This window comes from Eschscholzia californica, unplaced genomic scaffold (genome assembly GCF_041429995.1).
Source record: "Eschscholzia californica isolate CP2 unplaced genomic scaffold, dmEscCali1.0.p SCAF_1, whole genome shotgun sequence".
Classification (NCBI taxonomy): domain Eukaryota; kingdom Viridiplantae; phylum Streptophyta; class Magnoliopsida; order Ranunculales; family Papaveraceae; genus Eschscholzia; species Eschscholzia californica.
In genome coordinates, this window is record NW_028238198.1 from 80,487,084 (window position 1) to 80,508,947 (window position 21,864).

A 21,864-nucleotide genomic window follows, 5' to 3' on the forward strand; every position below is an offset into this window, starting at 1 on the left:
AATTTTCGGTGGGCTCGGGCCGAATTATGCAACATTTTTTGGTGGACTCGGGCCGACTTATGCAACATTTTAGGTGGGCTTAGGCTGAATTATGCAACATTTTACGGTGAGCTCGGGCCGTAAATATTGCATAAGTCGCCATGAACCCGCCGAAAATTGGGCCAGTAGCACCAGTAGCTCCGTTTAATCTTCTTCTCCAGTTTATCTTCTCTTTCTGTAAAATCTGTCACCTCTATAATTACTGTCATTTTCATCTCCCTCTCCCTCATTATCTCTCAGTTTCTCTCTCTTTCTCTATCCCTCTTTTCATCTTCATCTCTTCCTCTTTCATCTTCCTCAAACCCTAGATTTAGTTTTTTGAAAGTTTGGTTATCACCAAAGTGGAAGAAGATGAATGTTTAGGGATTTGAATTTTGGAGAGATTTAGGATTGAGATATCTAGATTGCTAATGTGGGTGATATACACCCTTAACGTGGTGTTTTGAACCATTGCTTGGGGGCCCTTTAACTAAACAAGGTCAATGACTATTTACCAAGTCAATGAATTCATGGGGATGCCTTTTAACAAAAACAGGAGGACTCTATAAAACTTCGCAAGGGAGAATTACTGAAACCCCGTGTTTTGAAAACTACTTTAAAATTTTTAATATTATTTTTTGTCCCTTTACACTTTACACATCTTACTAACCCATTTACATTTTACACTAGATTTTCAAAATGAAGGGTCAAGTTCGAACATGAATATAGTCGTTGTTTGACCGTTTTTTTTCATCCTTTTGCTCGGTGAACATTGGGCGTTCGGTCATGGTGGATGTCAGATTAGGAACCTGTCCAGATCATAGTTAGAGATGTCACTACGGTGTTTAGCATTGCCTATTCTTGTCTCTTCATGTGTTAAGGTGGAAAGTGCAAACTGACTGATGGGGTTGGCCTATCTACAATATTATACTCTAAAATTTTGGTGTTCCATTTTATCCATTCTCGAAGGATTGGAATTTGACAACGATACTCATTACAACAACATTAATACATCGATAAAATGAGATAAGCAAGACAACCACCAAATTTAAACCTTTACAAAAACATATCTAATACTCAACTAAAGTACGACTTAAAACCCTATAGACCACAAATATATTATATTTAGCATACCCAATGTGTGGACATGTTGTACTTTGATTAGAAATCAGGCATGAATCGCACCCCCTAATCATTATTCGTCAACTGAAACAAGAGTTTCTCCTCAGAGAGATTGAGGAAATTTGAACACAGACGATTGAGGAAATTTGAACACAGACGACCCAGGCCAACGAGATATGATATTTGGACTACACCCCAATTTTCTGAAATGACTGATATAAGTCCGTAACAAGACGAGGTTTGTGTTTAGTTACGAGTTTTGGCATTGAGGCGGAGTTCTAGGGTAGTGACAAATACTGAACCCTTGATATTTGTAATCTTGTTTTTCATTCATAGTGAAAATCATCGTATCATTACTCGTCGTGTATTAGGTCTCGTCAACTGCACAACATATGTGTGAGTGTTTACTTGCTTGTTCTTCGTCGTACTGCAAAGCTTACTCAGTGAGAAGTGAAAACTGCACAAACCTTAAATAGGTAGCTGATGTCCAAAAAAGTCCAACAGATCTTTCTCAGACAAAAGAAAATGTAGCATGTGGAATTCTGGCTGCCCTTCCCTAAGAACAATAACACAAAAATAGAAAATACAGAAAACAGTCGAACATAAGAAGATTTCAAATATTGGTTATTATATACAGAAAATCCCCGATTTAGTGCCAAATTTCAGGAATCACTCTTACATTGATGATTCATTCCCACCCATTTTTACATACCAAATGAAAAAGGATTACCCATTTTCGTTCCATACTAGTTGGCATAGTTTAACTAATATCCATAGTTTCTATAATTTCAAAATGCATTTGCAGGTTTGGTTTTCGATTTGCAAAATAAAATTTCTCATACACCTGTACTTTTCCTCCAGTTTTCAGCGCGGCATCTTCAAGCAACTGAAATAATCGATCTTTCTCATCCCGTATCCATGTTCGTGCTCTGTCACACCACTGCCTTGGAGTTCCATGGAGAACGAAGCGGATCTCGTTACCTCGTTGGGCAATTCTCCATGCAATCCTTTCAACCACAGAAGCATCAGTAAGATACGCTAGAGGAGTATTTAAACCAACATCAACGTAATGGATTTCTGAGATGCTATTAAAGAGCCCTTCTTTCGAACTCGGAATTACTTTATTTTCGCTATGGGTTGCAAGCCTGTTTCCTCCTTTTGAACTTTCCTTTCTTTCACTTGAAGTTTCTGATGCTTCAAGTTTTGAATTGGCTAGTTCAGTAACCAACTGATTAAGTACAATACCTCCTTTGCTAAATCCAAATACAATTGTTTTTGGTCGATTGGAATTCAATGAAGAGGTCCCAGCTAGAGATGATTCTTGTCCTCCCAAAATCACCTTTTTGGCCTGTTAATGATCAGTAAAAGAAATGTTCAGTAGTCAAGTCTGAACTAATCTGAATCAATCTTGAAATTTTCATTTTTAAGATAAGTGGGGGATATTGTATATCCAAAAAAGGGAACAAATAGAAACAATAAACCGAACCAATGACAAGAATAACACAATTGGCTTTCCATGTTAGGGGCGAGACTGTCGGAATCGGGTTCGAGCGCCCGTGGCAGGTATCAAGCTTCTGGGTTTCTTTCCCCAGCCTAATCGGTATCATTCGAGACTTCACTTTAAATTGGCAGACAATTTTAGCAACATTTTACTTCTTCATCTGCCTTTCCCTTTCATTTTTATCCTTATACATGTCCATATATTAATGTAGTGATTCTCTCGCTTGTTCGAACAAAAGACAAGCAAAAGCCCATGAACTCCAAAGTTATAATAAAGTATGCGAAAGGCTATGTTTGCTATTTGGTGAATTTTTATGAGCATTCACAATCCGACTTCTACTTCAATATATTAAAATGTCACTTGTAGTTCCAATACTTGTTGAAAATAACCTAAACCAGACACATAGAACCGTTGTATAACTGTTGTAAGTTTGTTCTATCAATAGAGTTATTCGTCAACGTATGACCTAATTTGTATCTAAGTAGCTAACCACATTCATTAAAAAAATCGAACGTATGCACATTTGTAGTACAAAATCTCGAAAATATAAGTCATTACCTCTTCAAGAGTCCTCGATAACAAAAGAATCATCGATGTCGAAGCTGGAAATCCATGTGGGTCATAAGTTTTTGGTTCTCCATAAGAGCTCACTGACCTAAGAAATTCCTTGTACACAGCAAAAGGACCATTAAAAGTGGAAGCCTCAAAAACCCATGCATTGACAGAATTACCCAATTTGGATACTAGAATATCAGCTATATTCTGCAAATTAGATAGTTTTTCAATCACCACATTTCCAGTTCCTTCAACTCTATCTCCACTGAAAAATATTGCATTTGCAGAGGGCACCTGACAAACAATTAGGGCAAAAGCTTTACTATTTAGGTAAAAAAAATTATTGAAAAGAAGGGTTTTAGTGTTCAAGTTAATAAGAAAGATGAGGTTAATTTAGGGTTCAATGATCAAATTGGTTTTTGCATTCAAAAAATTGGGTATTGTTTATATCCCTGCCATTTTTATGCATAAATTAGGGTTTCCATACATTATAAACCAATAGAGTAAAAAAGAGTAAGGGAAAGGAGATTGATTAGATAACAACAATTGGATGAGAAGGAAATTGAAAAAATTTTAGGGTTTGGATGAAGAGGAAAAAAACTTACAAGAAGGGATTTTGAAGGAGATAAACAGAGAGAAATTGCAACTCTGGAGCTAGTGTTAAGGCTGAGAGAGACCCTCAAAACACCAGTCCAACGGTCCATTTGTAAAATTGCAGTGGCTGAATCTACTTTACCTCGAAATGATTTATGCCACAATAGTAAATCACTCGGATATGTTGTAACTCTCGTGTAGTTCTCAGATGAATTAACAATTGAATACCACGTAATGATGTGGATCACGTATGAATGTAATTCTGGTTTTAATTTAAAAAAAACTAAACTGATATAAATGATATATGTTTTTTTTGTTGCCACTCAGCTAAACTTATATAAACGATATATCCGTTCAACTAAAGTGGTCGAAAACTAACGAAACGCTTGAATTTTGTGTATCTAGCTATTAATACGCCTAGTTCCAACAAAGAAACTATTAATACGCCTAGGACCTTATCCATTAATTCATTGACTCCAATCAACAACGCTTATTAGACGGTCTACATCTTGGGCTTCGGGCAGCCCATCTTTTTAGTGTTTTAGGCCGCTCAAAGTTGTGTATCAATTTCTAGAGTCATGCTACTAGACCTACAAATTTAGGAAAAGTTTGCCTCCAATCTCTGAGATGGTGTAAAGAAATCAGAGCAAAAAAAAAGATTAAAAGATTGGAGATGCGGGGTATCGATCCCCGTACCTCTCGCATGCTAAGCGAGCGCTCTACCATCTGAGCTACATCCCCATTATTGTCTATCCCTGCATAATCTTCAGATCTAGGATAATCCCGAAACCAAAGTTTGAGCCCGTTACTGGAGTAACCGGATCATAGTTTCTACCTTGTTGGGTATCACTTTGAGCATAGAAGTAGGCCAGAGCTCCAACAATAGAGTTTGATGTTATTAGTAGTATGTCATATAAATCCTTAACCTAGACTGCACAATCTTCCATACAACTTAAGAAAGATCATAGGATTATGAGGACCAAAACCTCGTATGCATTAATGTCCGAGAACAAAACTAGCATAAAGATGCATTGCCACCATTAGTGACATGAAACGGTTTATCACTAACCAAAAAAAGGAGTGTGAAGCATAGAATCGTCGTTTACAAGCTAAAAGAAGAAGGTCAAGAAGGAAAAAAAAAAAGATAAAAAGGAAAAAACAAATGGAAAGAAATGGTAAAATGAATCCACTCGGTTGGAATATATCATGATTTTCATACTCACTTGCCAGTCAAATACTTTTTCTACAAAAGTATTCCTTAACCAATAAAATTGGGATCGAAATCAGCTTATGGTGGTCTTATTTTCATTCTTGCATGGGAGGAAAGCATAAAATTTTATTTAGAAACCACGAGGCACTAACCAATAGTACATATATTTAGAACTAAAATTAGTTAAAAAATATAAAAGGTTCACTAGAAGGAAATTGTCGCAAGAGATCCATAAAGTATAAACATACGTTCTTTCCACTCTCTACTTCCTCAACTTCAACACCAATAGACAAAACCTGTAGCAGAAGTAAAGTGCTATTAACAGTGAGTAACAGATTTTGAGGCAAGCTACTTCTGTTCATGTTGCAAAACTATGCAAATAAAGAGTTCGCTTACCTCCCCCATTAGGTAGCGCTCGAGTTTAACAACTGATTTGGGCAATAACACTTCTCCAACAAATTTATATCTCTCCCAATACAATTTTATTTAGTTCAAATTTACAAGAAGGAAAATGTAAAAAGTTTCACAATAAATCTTATAAATCTTTAGGAGTTTCACATGCTGGTACAAGAGACATGTAACTACATTTTAAGGTAAATGAAAGAGTTGGCCCTACAAATTTTTTTCGAGATTTCCCACCACATTTTTCTTAAAATAGAGCAACATATTACAGTAATTATGTTTTTTTTGTTGAGAACAGTAATTTATGTTAAGATTTGGTAAAAGGTTTTGCGACAAACCTCCACTAACTATGTTACCACAACAAGAAAAGAACTTTTTTTCAAATTTTAATGATACTGACGCATCGTATCAAGAGCAAAACCTTCTTAAAACTTACACCAAGGAATCTAATAACTTAGAAGATAAAAAGTTTATAGTGGTAATCAAACACAAGATTCTAGTCAAACACATCCTCATATGTGCCTTAGATAAATTAAGGTAAAACTTACATTTTTATCCTTTTCTCCATTGACGCTTCTGGATTTACCTTTTTATCTTTCTAAAAGATTGTCATTTTTATATTTTTAAAAAATTGTCATTTTGATCTTTCTAAAATATTGGGTTAAATACTGGTAGTTCACGACAGATTGCAACCTATGTTAGTCTTTGTTTCATTGAACAGGTAATTGTGAAGCTGTGCATTGCCCAACCTCTACTTATGTTTGAATTGTTCAGATTAGTTTGACCACCGATTAACAACTTTGTTTCGTAGAAGATCTCTAAACTCAATTGTTTTCTCTATTCTTTCCTAACCATCGTGAAGTTTTCTTTTGATGATCTAATAACATGACTAATTGATTATAGAAATTAAACAACATGATACTCTCTTTCTCCCTCTAAATAAACAATTGATGATCTCATAACATAATAAATTGATTATAGAAACTAAAATACTCTATTTTTCCCTCTAAATAAACTATTCTTGATCTAATAACATAATAAATTGATTATAGAAATCAAAAAACATGATACTCTGTTTCTCCCTCTAAACAAACTATTGAGTTACCACATATTAACAACAGTAATGGCATATTAAATATTATTATCCACCACAGATCACATTCTTTGCTTTGGAGGTGAAGGGTCTTTTAGGCAGTTTTTGCATGGTGTTTTAAGAGGAGGGATTTGACTGTATTACCATCTTCTTTGGCAGTAAGATATAAACTGTTTTAGATATATACTTTTTCTTCTCTTCGTCTCCATATCTTAATAAATTGATTATTGATGATCTAATAACATAAAATTGATTATAGAAATTAAACAACATGATACTCTGTTTCTCCCTCTAAACAAAGATCTAATAACATAATAAATTGATTATAGAAATTAAACAACATGATACTCTCCCTCTAAATAAACTACTGATCATCTAATAACATAATAAATTGATTATAGAAATTAAACAACATGATACTCTCCCTCTAAACAAACTATTGGTGACCTAATAACATAATAGATTGATTATAGAAATTAAACAACATGATACTCGGTTTCTCCCTCTAAATAAACTATTGATGATCTAATACCATAACAAATTGATTGTAGAAATTAAACAACATGATACTAGGTTTCTCCCTCTAAATAAACTATTGATGATCTAACAAGATAATAAATTGATTATATAAATTAAACAAACTAGTAGAGAGAAAAAGTATATCAATTTGTATAGATACCATAAGTACATTACAATCTCACCCCATCGGAGTTGGATATAGCTAGTATATATTTCATATTAAAAACTTGATAGTTAACAATCATCTTATTCCTCACCTCATCCATTTATTATTCTTCTTTGTTTCTTTCTTCTTGGTGTTTTCTTCTAAAGAGATTATGAACTAACTAATAGAACTAGTAGTTGAAAAGCTTAATTAGGAATTAGCATGTGAGATTGATAAAATTCTCACCTTGACTCACTACTTATAGGATTAGACTTTCTAAATTGTTGTTTAGTCGGCTGATTTGGGTTTCTAATTATCTGAGTTTCTAATTTTGTTCAGTCTTGCTGATAAGAAGCGGTCTGACCCAGTTGACTAGGATACTACAACTCCATCATAACCCAAGCGGTTGTGGTACTTTCTTTCCTTTCTAACGGTGATGTTCTAATCGATATCAATTCATTGGTACGAGAGAGCATACTTTCGTATGGGTGATGACATAAATGGTTGTATCTGCTCTCCGTTTTACCATATACGACATTAAACAAGGGAACATAGACATAAAATGTATCCAGTATACGAGAATAGCTACAACTGCAGGTGTTTTTTCTTGTCTATGCAACCTCGAATCTTCTCTAGTTTTAGTTATTGGTGGATTGGAATGATGATATGTGATTTTGGTTCCATACTATTGTCTATGATACAGATTTACTACTATTACAACTTACTATACGTTTGAGTTTCTGACTTTTTAGTAATTTGTGTTAAATTTTGTGAAATTGCTCCTCACTTTGATACTACCTGATCATTAAGACCAAAACAAGTTTCCCTTCTCACGCTGGAGAAAAGAAATAACGTAGAAAAACTTAATGTCTTTGTAAAGGTCTCACTGTACGGTCTGCTTTCGCAACATTTTGATGGCAAAAGTGCCTTCCAACATGCAAGCATGAGGAAGAAAAAACTTTGGTGAACCCTAATTACATAGAGAGGGAGACGATCAAAGTGGACCACAGTTTAGATGTCATTTTAGGACTCAAAATGATGGTTTAAGTAGCCAGTTGGTCCTACTAAAGTAACTAAACACATCCTACTTGATTCAGTAAGCATTAACTTAGAGCAAACAAATCTTTATCTCACAGCATATATCACCATCTTTCCAGGGTTTCAGGCAAAACTCTCCCTAAAGGTTTCGCTTGAAACCAGAGAAAAAAAAGAGCATGAAAAAAGGAGTTCGACGATGGTGATGGTCACATATTTTGATTGCGATTTCAAACCAACAAAAGTATTGGTCTAAGAAACATCTACAAATCAATATCTAAAAGAACAGATAGATAATTCAATTACGAACTCCATTTCTTTTAACTTTCAGCCATGCTGAAAAACTAACCATGAGTTTTTTCATTAATTCAGAAAGGTATAGCAAAAAAGCATAGCACAGATTCTCAATACCAGATATCTCATTCTTCATCTCTGACCTGTCTGTAATGGCCATGTCCAATATCTAAGAGGAAAACAATGTATGCAAAGAGAGATATCAATTGACAAAAACTTTTAATATATTTTATGGATTTTCTTCAACTAAATTGAATTTGCCGCCACAAAACCTCCAACTTGAAGCAAAATAATCTCCAGTCTCTAAGATACCGGTGGTCGTCTCCTGCAATATTTGAAATCAACGTATCAAAAGAAGGAACCAGAGACAATAAACTAAGATAATGAAGATTTCTCTTCTTTTCCTAGACAGCAATCTGTAACTTGGGGATTTAAATAAAATCTTGTTACAAAAAGTTTCATATTTGTTTTTCTCTTCAGATCAAACCTAGGCATACTTTAGGTGGCAACTGTTATCTAAATGTCTCATCTCCTAAACTTTTAAACCCCAATAAAATGCGTGTAGCACTCGCATGGGTTTGAAGGTCTGATTTTGGGAGTGTTTTTATTTTCTCAGGATGTAGCATCATCAACAACTCAAATAATGAACTACAAAAACGGCCATTGAGGCGGCCCGCAGTGATTCGAAGTATACGGTAATGGCGTGACACGCTTTACCCAAAACCTAAAACAAACGATCATGTATGAAAGGAAATGCATGTCCATGCTTTCAATAATAGTCTAAAAATGGGGAGAGGCGTCAGGAAATGAATAATACATCTTCTATATCCCAGCTCCCGGGCAAGGTTGAGCTTGTGAATAAAACGTTAAAGACATTACAACGAATAGTGTTATTAGTTCCTAAATAATGAAGGAAGAAATCACAAATTGGAGAGGAAGGGAAAATAATGCATTATTACCTCTTGGGTCGGGTTCTCTCTTCCTCGTAGTCCATCACTCCACCAGGTTCAATGTAGTTGATCTCCTCGTGCCCTCGGAACTCTGTGTCTGCCTGCTTAAAGTTGGTAACTTCTGCCACCATGTAAGTAAGACACATCGACTAACATACCCCAATATTTGATAAGATTACATTTGGAAGTTCAAATTTTATATCCCCTGAATATAGCCTAAGAAACTACTTCAAAAGATGTTAGAAAACTTGGTTGGATGATTTTTCTTTTCTTCATTTTTCACCATTGTTCAGAGAGTGAGGGACAGCAACACAACCCAAAAGAGACATTACCTAACAGTTTCAGCATCTTTAATCAAACTCGCTTCACTGTAAACGTGTACATTTCTTTTCTGTGCACGCACGAGGGGGGTGGGGGGATAGGGTCACATAAAAGGACGGGGGAATATCAGAAATGGGCTAAAGATGTAAACCCCGTGACCTAAATTACTAATTAGCAGCCCAAGACTGGATCTCATAAGCAAGTCCAACTCCAAGAACAATAACTAGTTAATTAATTATAGCAGACCAGTAAAAAAAAGCGAGGAATCCAGTCAACTGACCTTGAGGGTCTTCTTTACTTCCTCAGCCCTATCTTCGACTTCCTTCTTATGTTTCTTGTCCAACTCGCTCCTTGTATCGGCCCACTTGATCTTATCTTGAATAGAGAGAAGCAGATTGTCTGAAGTAGTTAACCTGCAACATGTTTACTTTTGAGTTAGAAATTGCAAGTGAACTATTGGCACCTATAAACCTAAACATTTCAATTGTCCAAAACTTATTAACTAGAACAACCAGTGAAACCGAAGATTGGACCTCTTGTTGGGCAGTAGAGGAGTCCTACGAAATTTGTGTCCAACAAATATTATGTGCCAACATAAGAGAATTTGACATCAATATGTTCAATAATATGGTTATAGATCATTATTTTAGCATAAAGCGCACTTTGGTTGGGTAACATGTGGGTCTCCTCAATGCAGAGACCAGGGTTCAAATCTTACGGTTTCGAACAAAAAAATTATGAGTTATTATTATATACTTATGTCGAAGTTGTCAACTTTGTTATGAAAAGAATATCCACAAAACTGTAAGAAGTTGCATACTCACCCAATTTTGGTGGAAGAAATGATCACATACTAACGTTGTACTCATTCAATTAGCTTGAACGAATAAAAAGGCAAAATTTGACCAACTGAGGTTTATTGTTATTCTTAAATACTTGAAGGATATATATATTTAAATATTCGAAGGGTGTTTTACTGAAATACATGGTTCAACCTCTGTAAATATGAACCTAGAGATTACCAGGTAGATATTGTTTGTATCATGCTTCCCAGCTGTCCAGGTCTCAAATCCCTGCCTGCTGCAAACTGAACCTGCTCGTCATAACATATGAAGGGAAAAAAGCGAGTTACTGACCATATTTGTGATTAACAAAGTTGATAAGGAAAGTCACATCAAATGAACTCAGACCTCAAAACATCTTCGCAACTGGTCCAGTTTTCCACGAACTATGCCCTACAAGAATCACAACTCAACACTCAGGTCTAATATATAAGAATTTATCATATATTGGACATTGAGTAATTATTGCCAATTAATGTAATGCCGAATTGTATATCTGTTCAGGAAGGCTGACGCTAACATAAGTTTAGAACTTCCAAGATGGTACTTCCTACACAGTACACTATTACATATAAGATATAACAATAAATACAATTGACGTGCACCATTATCGAGAATCAAGATCAACACAGGACAACTTGACGGGCCTGCATTGATGACTATACCAAGTACAAATTTCACACGGCAGCCAAAGAAATATGAATTTGTGGTAGTTATGAAAAATCTATACCTCTATCACGACTCTCTTTACTTCCTAAACCCTAAACATCTACTTTAGAATAAAATCTTGTAAGGCTGAGGTTTTCCTTACTCCAATCTATTTCTTACAACTGCCAGTCAAGCTGATAACCTTTAAACAATTAAATATAGAACAGATCTAACATAAAAACTATTCCTAAAATCAAACTATAGCAAAGAACCCAATAGAAAAACCTTTGGCTCGACTTAATAGGTCAGTTTACTTTACATCGCATGATTACCAGGACCCTTCAATTTTATTTACGGTATTTTTACTATTAAGCCGACCATTATTACATAATACCCAAAATGCAATAACCTGAGTGTTTTTTATGCTTCTAAAATGATTGTGTAGATTCACAAAAGATGTACACCAAATCTCACACTATCCTACTGAAGTGGCGAATAATTTCGACAAGAATGTGTCTAATGCAATTATCCGGATATTGGAAAACATGATATTGCAAATATGTTACAAGTATCCATGTTGCATAGGTTAGGTCCATAAATTCCAGTACAGGTTAGTCATTATGTACAACTTTTACTTTTTAAGAATGACCTTTTTGTAAGATTAGTCACTGTACATAATTTTAACAGTGACTACGCAAACGTAACAATATAGTAAGAGAGAGAACCTAATAATTAAGACAAGAAACTATGGGTGTACATCTCCATGTCTTAAGCTGTTGAAATCGGTATTAAAACACAGAATGCTAGTCAGTATACCCAGAATGAGTGATTAGGCAGTAGTGAAAAACTAGTCAGAACTTCTCGGTCATATATGCATTATAATCAGCTAGAAAGAAACCGAATAGAGTAACGGTATTGAATCATAAAACTATAACGTGGAAGGTGTGTGCTAATGAGGGGGGGGGGGGGGGGGGGGTTGTAACTTGTAAGGAACCAGATAAACAGAATGGGTAAAAAAAACACCAACAAGGATGATGACTTACAGCATACATGCACTCATTAATAAGAAAGTCTTCAAGTTCACGCACATTCGAAACATCTAATTCCGCCATTAGCAGATCATATGGGAGTACCTGGAGAAATAGCCAAACAACTGAAGGTAAAGCTTGAATCTTAGGAAATCAATCAATTCAAAAACATCATATAGCCAAATAGTTGGATGATATTAGAAAACTGAAATTCATGCAGTTTAAACTTCAGAAAGGTTAAGAACTGATAACCCAATAGTCATTATCGACCTTTCTACTATGATATTGTCCAACTAAGTAAATAAAACTCCAAATATTCTCAAATACAAATGCAAGATAATTCAGTCTCAGAATTCCTTCACTAGCGATCTTTCAAACTAGAGCTAGACTTTTAAGTCGAGCTGATGTAATACCTTTCTCAATACCAACCATATTGTCCTTGATTTACACCACCTAGTCGCACATGGATCAAGGTTTTTTCTAGGCATGAGCCTCCCCTAGACAATCTCAGGTTTATCCACCTAACAAAATTCAAGCGTCAAATCCACCCAAAGTGCCTAGCCACTACAAGGTTCTATGTATAACCTACACCTTGGAGTACCTTCCAAGCAATGTTGTACTAAGCTCCTTTCACACGAAACTTTCGGTTGACAACGTCCACCACCTATGCTTTAAATATGGCGCCTAGTCGGGCCTAGGCGCCACTAGAGCAATGAGATTATTAGGAAGGGCATGAATTGTTTTTGAAACGAGTTGATCAGTGATGTGTGAGACGACTAGCTTCAGTCTGGCTAGTCGCTAGTCACCAATTAACTAAGTGGCCCTAAATTATATTTTCTTTCACCAAATCCTACGAACTTAAAGATTAGGGTTACTTTCTCTCACTAGAACTTTTTCACAAAAATAAACTCCAGGATAACAGAGGAGAATAGGAAAGAACATGGAGAATAAACTCTTGTATAGGCCATTATCATACCTTGTCTACCTCAGCCAAAGTTAGCACACTAAGTTGCTTTAACTTGAGAACTTGATTGGGCACCATAGATGGTAAACGACTAGCATTACCTGTAAGTATATGAAACTTCTTGGTCAAAAGCATTCTTACTAAGTTAGTTAGACTTTTTTACTATGGAAACTAGAATTCAGAAAAATGCAAAATCATTGGGCCTACTAAACAAGTACCTGGACTACTCTATCAAGTTAAAAGTATTAGTGTGAGTTGACAAGAAATGAAGCCTAGACTCAATCTCCTATGTGGAGACCGCCATCAATCTTTAAAAGACTGCGTAATTGATTTGACTCTCAGCTACCTTTCACCTCTCCAGTTCTCAATTTGTAGCTTGTCCGATTTTCGGTGGCCTAGGTACCAAAAAAACTCGTACTTGATGCAAAAACTGCACTATAGTAAACCAGTCCAGCTAACATGTCATATCCCACTATGTTCGGTAAGTGACAAGTCCCTTATAAGGATTCACAAAACTACTAATTTTTTAACGTGCCAGCAACCTAGGTTTAATGGGTTCTCAACCGAATGCTTAGTACTGAACCATACCACTTATTGCCTAGAAAGCGTAGTGTCACCACATAAAAGTTAAAGTAATCCAGTATAGTGAAGAAGCTTACGAGCATTTGTAAGCAATAAACGGACTTGTATCTTTAGTACAGTTCCCATGCATGAAATCATTAACTAAATTTTACCTCTCCAATTAGACAGGCTAACCAAGACATATACTATCTCATCTAAATCTTCTATTTCCTTCTATATGAGGATCTAAACATGATTAAAGCAAATGAAGGCAACATAGAGAACTAGATTTTTTGAGAACATTAATGTCATTGTAAACACATACCAAATTTTAAGTAGGTAATAACATGAATTACAAAATTCACATAACTAACTAGTAACTACTAACATTCACTAGAAAACAAGATTTGTCTAAACTTACTCTTGTAATCGCTCCACGTCCCGTGAGCAAACAAACGGAGTACATCAAGAAATACAGAATACTCTGTCCCTTGAAGCTGCATTGAGTTAAGCAGACAAAAGCGTTAATACATAATTCAATTATATCTTCAAAGTTTCAAACATATCAGATGGAGCTCACTGGATAGTAAAAGTAATGCCTTATTTAATGGTAGACAACCACACTCTCCATCACGGACATGCATACAAATATGAGTGCTTTTCATTTACCAGCATGTTCACTGATATTTGGCATGCCCATCAAGACAAGAAAACGTATACAGTACAGGTTCGAAAAAAAAAAAACTATTTCTTATCCTTCCATATACTTGAGTCCAGCTATCTCTAAGCCTTTTCCAGACCAACTCATGAAGCGGTTCCTACTCATGAATTCTTAGCTCACTTTTCTTCTCCTCTCCTTAACTCAATTTGGGTTCCCGTGAGTAAAGTCAATCATACATTTACATGTTTAAAGTGATTTTTAAGTAACTCACTCGTATCACAACTCAACCTGATTTAGTATGTGACCTATACAGTTGAGCAACTAAACCAAATAGGCCATATTGAGAAAACCTTGCACAACCCTTCTTGTTACTTACCCAACAAGACAAACTCGGTACCCTAATTCCCAAGTTAAATCCTAAAGAAGTATTTCATGATCAACCACATACTAGATGCTTCTGATTTCTAGGGCATGCTCATCAAGCCAAAATTTAAGTCCTCCAGCTATTCTAATCACTCAACTAGTATCCCAGAGTACATCTACCCCTTCCCTTTTTTTTATGCAAACAATATGATCAAACAGAAATAGAAGTCTTCAAAACCTAAAAAATTTGAAAACCCAAACTAGCGATACTTCCAACAATCAAAATACAGCAATACCAAGAGGTAAGAGGAACTCAGTTAGACAATGATGATACAAACAAAGAGGGAAATCATAAAAGAACAAACGATCAAGACATGGGTATCCCTAAAAAGTTCGAGAAGTGTTTCATAAGGATGAAGAAAAGTGGGTAAAGGGGGGAAACAAACCTCGACGACGTTGGGAACGGAAAGAATCTCAGAGAAGGCAAAAAGAGAAGGATGAGAAGTGGCTTCAACGATTAAATCAGCAAGAGATGAGGCTTTGTGTTTCTCTGCTTGATTAACAAAGTAGTCGATCAACTCCGCTTGTTTCTGCTCGATGTCCATCACATTAGAAGAACAACGAGACAGACTAGAAATTTAGAGAGAGAAAGCAAAAAAGAGGGGTTTGCTTCTTGCCGAAGAAAAAAAACCTTAACACTAGTTCTCACTACTGAGGGTAGGGAGAGGAGAGGGAGGGGGATTCAATTCCAAAATATGGAAGAGAAATCAATCAAAAAGAAAACTTTTGGTTTCCGCTTCTGGTTCTTTGATTTAGTAGTCCCTATTAGGAACCGGAATTGCTTTTTCCCCAAGGATTTATTAGATTATTAAATTACTTTTGGCCCGGTACCCGCCCACGTCTGAAAGGTCCGTGGACGCTCGGTGACCGAGTCGGTCAAAACCCGGCTAACCATAGATGTTTAGTGGATGGACGCGGACAAGGAGGACTAACCGATATACTGCCTGAGTCTGCCCGTTTAAGTTGTTAGTTTCCCCGTCTGTAATATCTACCCATAAAAAATATAAACCATTAAATTTTTAGAGTAAGATTGTAGTGTTAGATTAGATTAATCTATGACATATAACCCTCAAAATTAGAAGAAGTCCAACCCTTTTCTTTCATCTTCTCTTAGACTCTCTTCAGCTTATGTGTCTTCTGGTTCTCAATGACGAAATCCTAACCCATAATCACAATCGATGCTTCCCTCTCTTTTGATTTTCCTCTGAGAAACTTCTTTCTAATTGGTGATCATTTATCTGAGTGTTTTTAGTTTTGTTGTTATTGTTCACTTATGTTAATGAAGTTGGTGATTTTTATTTTTTGACAAATTACGATGTATATCCAGTGCCCGCCCGACCGGTGTCCAGGATGTCCGCCTAAAAAAACGGACACAGACATATATTTTTACAAAGAAAAATCGAAAATGTCTGTTTGTTTTGTCTGGTTGCCTGGACGGACAAATTTTAGTTGCGTCTGTTCTGCCCGAACCGGATGGGTAGTTGTCCGTGGACTACCTGTCCAGATCGTTTCCCATCCCTAGGTACATATACGGGGGATGGTGAGCTGAGTTTGGGTGCCGATTATTTTAGCTATTAGGTCACATCGAAGATACACCAAGCAGTATCCGTTTGGATAGTCAAAGTCGAGTCGATCAAAAGATCGACCGACCAGGGATGTAACCATCTGAGGATTGTGAGATGACGTATCAGACACGATAAAAGATCAAGGAAGATTTGTTGTTTGGATCCCTTTCGTATAATTGACTTGCTGTTTGGAACAAGTACAAACATGTGCCCAACGACGAGACCAAACGACCTTAGGACAAGTAGAAACATGCGCCCAACACAGGGACCAACTAAATCTTTTTAAGTCGAGCCCAATTACTACCCGTATGAGGAAGTTCTACTTCATATTTGCACACCAAGAGGCCCAACTTAACCACCAATACTCTCCCAATCTTTAACAAGCATCTTTATTACCTGCATGGAGCTGGGCTTAGCAATTTTTTGGATGCACATAGTATTAACAAACCAAAAGAACAAGTTTGTGTGATTCTTTTTTTAATTCTAATTTGTTTAAGAATTGTAGTTTTCTTAAATTAGGAAGTAGTGATCATCGAAAAAAGACTAACCGACTAGTATACGCTCTCATAAAGGAATAAGTAACTTTAGTGTTACGATAATCAAATGGAATCAAATGAAAACTAAATTCTTGAATAATTCCAAACAGAGTCTAATAATAGCTTTTATTAACAAAAAAAGGTGGAGCACCAACTTAAAAGTTGTTATATGGTTCGCTATCAGTTATGTTGAAGTTGCTGATAAGGTGGGTTGCCCAATTCAGAAGAGATCGGGCTGGGTTGGGCCCAACCAATCCGGTTTTCTACACAATTCTGGTCTGGCCCGGGTCAGCCAACCCCGTTTAAGCTGAATCCTTGTTTGGACCTGAACTTGGATTGGGCCTGCTACATCCTCAGTCGTGCGCTGCAGTTGGACTCGAAATAAATAAGTTTTAACAAAATTCAAACTTACATCTTACCTTAAATAAAAATTCATAAAACAAAGACCAACGTGAAAATTGATACGATCAAATAAGCTTGAATCACTCTCGGAAAAAGAAAAATAAGCTTGAATTTTTTTCAAACCAAATACAGACGCTTATCACATAGCCAACATAAATTGGTTAGACTAACGACATTCAAAACATTATTAACTTTATATTCGGTAAATATGATTTTTTGAGATATGCGGGAAAGTTTAGCAGACTTAGAGCATCTCCAATGCAACACTCAATTTAAAAACCCAAAGTGTCACCTAGGATTTTTTGAGTTTTTTTTGTAAAAATGTCTCTCCGATGCACCACTTAATTTTGATCTCAAAATGATGTGACATCATTTAATGTTGAGATAGCTGAAGAAGAAACTCAATATTTGAGATTTCTTTTGAGGATCTCAATTGGTCACTCAATATTAAAAACAAAAGGCCAGCGCTTTGGGGAAAGCTAAATAGTTTCCGGGGTGTGAAATTTTAAAGGGAATATGTAGAATTTTAAAAAAATTTCGGAGAAATAAATTTTAAGGGGAAATAAAAAAAAACACTCCACCTCACCTCACACTCTCTCCACCTCACCTCTCTGTCTTCTCCGATTAGATCGCCGACCTTAAAAATGGTAAAGAGAGAAGAGAGAGAAACTGGTAAAGAGAGAGAGAAGTGAGGTGGAGAGAGAGAGACGAAGTGGAGAAGCTATTTTGCTTTCCGCCTAAATAAAATTGTCAAACAAAATTGACCAATTTTTTACCAAGTCTTCACACCCCGGAAACTATTTAGCTTTCTCCAAAGCGCTGACCAAACAAAACTACCCATCTAGGAAATATCACCTAAGTTACTTTTAACTTTTCAGATTGTTGCATTGGAAATGTCTTTTGAATTGAGGATCTCAATATTGAAATTTAGGAAAGAGAAACTCAATTGAACCTTAACACATAAAACAATTTGAGTTTTTTTTAGAGTTTTGCATTGGATATGCTCTTAGGCCTAATCTGAAGTCATTGTCGAACCAGCCGAGACTAATTAATTCGCCGACTCAAAATCAACGCCAACCTGAAAACAGAATATACCCTGGACTGGCCCGAACCGGGCCGTCTATATCGGCCTGGCCCATCCCGTCCACCTACCGGGCCTGGCCCGTCCCGTCCACCTACCGGGCCTGGCCCGTCCCGTCCACCTACCGAGTCGGCCTAGACCAATAAGCACCACTAAGTTGGCATTTTCACCCAATCCTAGTTTTGTTAGCACTCACTTCGTAACCATCGCCCCTGACTGGCATCAACACGTTCTTATCTCTCTTTCTCTCATATACAACAACACAAGATCCAGGTGTAACCTAACAGACCCACTTCGATTCATGCAAATCAAATAAAGACTCACACGCGCCCTTTCTTATCTCACACGTGCCATTCAACAATCTCACCATTTTCACCTTTTATACCCCCCCCCCCCCCCCCCCCCCCATCACCAAACCCAAACACACATCTCCTTCATTTTAACCCTTGTTTCTCGCTCTCTGTTTCTCTCTTTACAAATTTCATTGATTGTCATCAACAATGGCTGATCGTCATCCTGGCCAGCAGCAGCACCATCCCGGGCAGCAGCTGCAGCAGCAACAGCAACACCCACGTTCCTACCAGGTAGTAAAAGCAGCAACGGCAGCAACAGCCGGTGGGTCATTTCTTGTACTCTCCGGTCTGACACTAGCTGCAACAGTCATTGGTCTAACAATAGCAACACCAGTTCTAGTGATTTTCAGTCCGGTGATTGTTCCGGCGGCAATAACAATATTTTTGTTGTTAGCTGGGTTTGTAACTTCAGGTGGATTTGGAATAGCAGCTGCATGGGTAGCATCATGGATGTATAGGTATGTGACAGGTAAACATCCACCAGGTGCTTATCAGTTGGATCAAGCAAGGATGAAGTTAGCTAGTAAAGCTAGAGATATGAAGGAGTTTGGTCAACAACAAATTGCTGGTGTTACTGGTGGTGGTGGTGGTGCCGGCGGTGGTGGTCATCCAACAGGTTCTTAGAAATATGGTGGTGGTGGAATAGACATGCATGCATATGGAATTTAATTCATTTAGTGATGAAATTTAGAATTAATGCATGTCATGTGTGATGATCATGGAAGAGGACATGAAGATGATGATGAAATGGGTCTGGTCTAGGTATGAAGCTGGATGGATGTTGTTCTTGTGTTGGATTTAGTGTTTTTATTTTATTTTTGGTTGATTTGGGTTTTTTTTGTGTTTTTTTTTGTTGTTGAGTTTTTTGTGTTTTGTAATGTGGTTTTTTTTTTTTTGTTGTGTATGTTGTTTGTAGTTTGTGTTTTTGTTGTTTTGTGTTTAATAACAAGTGTTCTTGATAAAAGACATTATTGTTTCTCTAAAGGTTCATATGACTAACAAACCGGCCCAAACATTCGGTGGTCAAGTTGGTAGCGTTGACATAAATTCCAGAAATCTCTGGAGGTGCTTCGAATTTCAGAGAAGAATCTCAGAGAAGAGAGATGAAATCTTTGGTTATTTGAATTTCGAATTTCAGAGAAGAATCTCAGAGAAGAGAGATGAAATCTTTGGTTATTTGAATTTCGCGATAGGTCAGGTTATATTTGAGTGGAGTGGGCTATAGGTCAATCTTTCGATCTTTAAACTCTCAACCATTGAACTATTACTCAATTTATGTTACAAATCTGTATAGTGCCATTATTATTTGACAACAGACATACAAACCTTCTTTTGAAATTGTCAGGTATCTAAGACATGTTTTCCTTTTGAAATTGTCTGGCATTGGTTCACAAATAGCAAACTAATCTGTTTAGAGTGTAATCATTATTTGACAACACTTAGTTAGTACTGAAGTCTTTTGGGGACTCCTGGAGTCTTGGTCAAAAACAAAACTTCATACCACCTGTGGGTGGTGGTGTGTGGGTGGTGGTGGACAAAGGGAGGATAATATCAACACCTAGGGGTGGTGTCACAACAACAACCATACAAAACCCAAACTAATCTGTTTAGAGTGTAAATATTATTGACAACATACAAAACCAAACTAGAAGGCCTTTCTTAGTTTAGGGCCAAATTAGAAGGCATTCATGGGCCAAAGCAGCTATTTTGGGCCCAAACTAGAAGGCCTTCGATGGCCAAAGCAGCTATTTTGGGGCCCAAACTAGAAAGCCTTTGTTGGCCGAAGCAGCTATTTTGGAGCCCAAGGAAGCTAGAAGGCCTTCCTTATCTTGGGGCCCAAAACATCTGAGGGTCCATGCGGCCGCCCCAAATGTAAGTGTTCCGTTCGGTTCAGTTCGGTTCAGTTCGACTAGCATCTAACTGACGTATTTGTTAAAAAGACGCTGTTTGACTCAAACTAAGATCCAATAGACCCTCTTTGACTAAAACTAAGATCCAATAGACGAGAGGTGGGCTCTCAAATTCAAAAAATATAGGAGGGACTAGGCTCTCAAATTCAAGAAAATTGGAGCCAACTCCTCCTTTAAACCAAGAAGTGGGAGCACCAAGTTAAATCGGGCCTACTTGCCTACTGATGCAGTAGACTCATAATCATTACTTTTGATGAAGTGGAGAATCAAGGGATCAGGAGACTCCACCTCAAGCTGTGGTTTGGAACCGTGCCGCCCTTCAGAGGTTTGCGAGTATTTTCTGCACGAAAATTTTATTTCGTTGTAACTGTACATTTTCTTCGCACCCAATATAGAGTTTGCAGTGCAAATGAAGCTTGTGGTCATAATTATGCAGCCATACGGAGCTTGCACGTGAAATTTGTGTTCATAATGTAATTAGACATAGTGATCTGCTCTTTGTCAACGGTCTGGGTGATGTCTGTGCTGGTGGTTTTGCAGGAGGTGGCGGTTTTGTCTGTGGTGATGAAATTTTGAATAGGATTCTTAAGATTTTTCTAAATCACAAGAGTATAAATGTCATTTGACAAATTTCAGATGTTGGGCCAATGTTCATACATATTTTGAAGTCTGAAATACGTGGACTCTCTTTCAACCTACTCAGACCATGACCCAATGCAGTTAAATTTTTTAGATTTTCCTAAAATCCAAAAACAAACATCTCAAATTTGACTTGGATAAAGAAAAAATAAACACAACCTAAGTTTTCTCTTTATCTGTATGACAAAATGCGAGTTACTTAAGACATATTAGAAGTTGGTCATCTTTAAGTGGCCATTTGGGTGAGCTGGTTTAGGTAGGGGGCCAAAATGAAATTAACTCCTCTTCTATTCTGGGCAGGACGTAGATCAAATAGAATTCCCTTCTTCTTTCCGGGAACTCGAGCTAGTACTATTTCCGCTAGTCGGCACCACAATCGAATTCAATAGCCAGAGGGCGGCCGGAGCCGCCACCCCGCCCATCCCGAAAAGAAGGAAATATCAATTTTACAGCTATCCGAGCACAGAGTTTAAGATGTCTCCTCGATTGGTT

At 36.9% G+C, this 21,864-nt stretch overlaps 3 protein-coding genes and 1 non-coding gene across 7 annotated transcripts; 1 reads left to right on the plus strand and 3 right to left on the minus strand.

Moving 5' to 3' along the window:
- Window positions 1–1,743: 1,743 nt before the first annotated feature.
- On the minus strand, window positions 1,744–3,958 carry LOC147569730 (uncharacterized). Its single transcript, XM_086656253.1, has 3 exons — window positions 3,802–3,958; window positions 3,200–3,490; window positions 1,744–2,488 (listed from the first exon to the last, which is right to left on the minus strand). Exons 1-3 carry the CDS (start codon window positions 3,898–3,900, stop codon window positions 1,901–1,903), a joined length of 978 nt encoding a protein of 325 aa, XP_086512379.1. The 5' UTR covers window positions 3,901–3,958; the 3' UTR covers window positions 1,744–1,900.
- Window positions 3,959–4,458: 500 nt separating this feature from the next.
- Window positions 4,459–4,531, minus strand: TRNAA-AGC (transfer RNA alanine (anticodon AGC)). The gene has a single exon. It is a non-coding gene; the product is annotated as a tRNA-Ala (tRNA).
- Window positions 4,532–8,508: 3,977 nt separating this feature from the next.
- Window positions 8,509–15,744, minus strand: FUS5 (Proteasome component (PCI) domain protein). 4 transcript variants are annotated; one of them, XM_086656239.1, is made up of 9 exons: window positions 15,273–15,744; window positions 14,224–14,299; window positions 13,254–13,342; window positions 12,293–12,382; window positions 10,950–10,994; window positions 10,782–10,852; window positions 10,040–10,172; window positions 9,448–9,539; window positions 8,509–8,813 (listed from the first exon to the last, which is right to left on the minus strand). In XM_086656239.1, exons 1-9 carry the CDS (start codon window positions 15,429–15,431, stop codon window positions 8,792–8,794), a joined length of 777 nt encoding a protein of 258 aa, XP_086512365.1. In that variant the 5' UTR covers window positions 15,432–15,744; the 3' UTR covers window positions 8,509–8,791. The 4 variants fall into 4 exon arrangements, with proteins under 4 accessions (XP_086512365.1, XP_086512364.1, XP_086512366.1 ...); XM_086656238.1 differs by having other exon boundaries at window positions 9,448–9,542; window positions 15,273–15,694; XM_086656240.1 differs by having other exon boundaries at window positions 9,448–9,559; window positions 15,273–15,653.
- Window positions 15,745–18,820: 3,076 nt separating this feature from the next.
- On the plus strand, window positions 18,821–19,787 carry LOC147569733 (oleosin L-like). The gene has a single exon (XM_086656242.1). It carries the CDS (start codon window positions 18,971–18,973, stop codon window positions 19,445–19,447), a length of 477 nt encoding a protein of 158 aa, XP_086512368.1. The 5' UTR covers window positions 18,821–18,970; the 3' UTR covers window positions 19,448–19,787.
- The last annotated feature ends 2,077 nt before the right edge of the window (window positions 19,788–21,864 follow it).

Coding starts and splice junctions, on each gene's coding strand:
- LOC147569730 (XM_086656253.1), bottom strand. CDS start 3,900: ATGGACCGTTGGACTGGTGTTTTGAGGGTCTCTCTCAGCCTTAACACT. Junction 3,491..3,801: donor CTCCTTCAAAATCCCTTCTT/GTAAGTTTTTTT, acceptor ATTGTTTGTCAG/GTGCCCTCTGCAAATGCAAT. Junction 2,489..3,199: donor TATCGAGGACTCTTGAAGAG/GTAATGACTTAT, acceptor GATCATTAACAG/GCCAAAAAGGTGATTTTGGG.
- FUS5 (XM_086656238.1), bottom strand. CDS start 15,431: ATGGACATCGAGCAGAAACAAGCGGAGTTGATCGACTACTTTGTTAAT. Junction 13,343..14,223: donor GACGTGGAGCGATTACAAGA/GTAAGTTTAGAC, acceptor ATATACTTACAG/GTAATGCTAGTCGTTTACCA. Junction 9,543..10,039: donor AAGTAAAGAAGACCCTCAAG/GTCAGTTGACTG, acceptor ACCAACTTTAAG/CAGGCAGACACAGAGTTCCG.
- LOC147569733 (XM_086656242.1), top strand. CDS start 18,971: ATGGCTGATCGTCATCCTGGCCAGCAGCAGCACCATCCCGGGCAGCAG.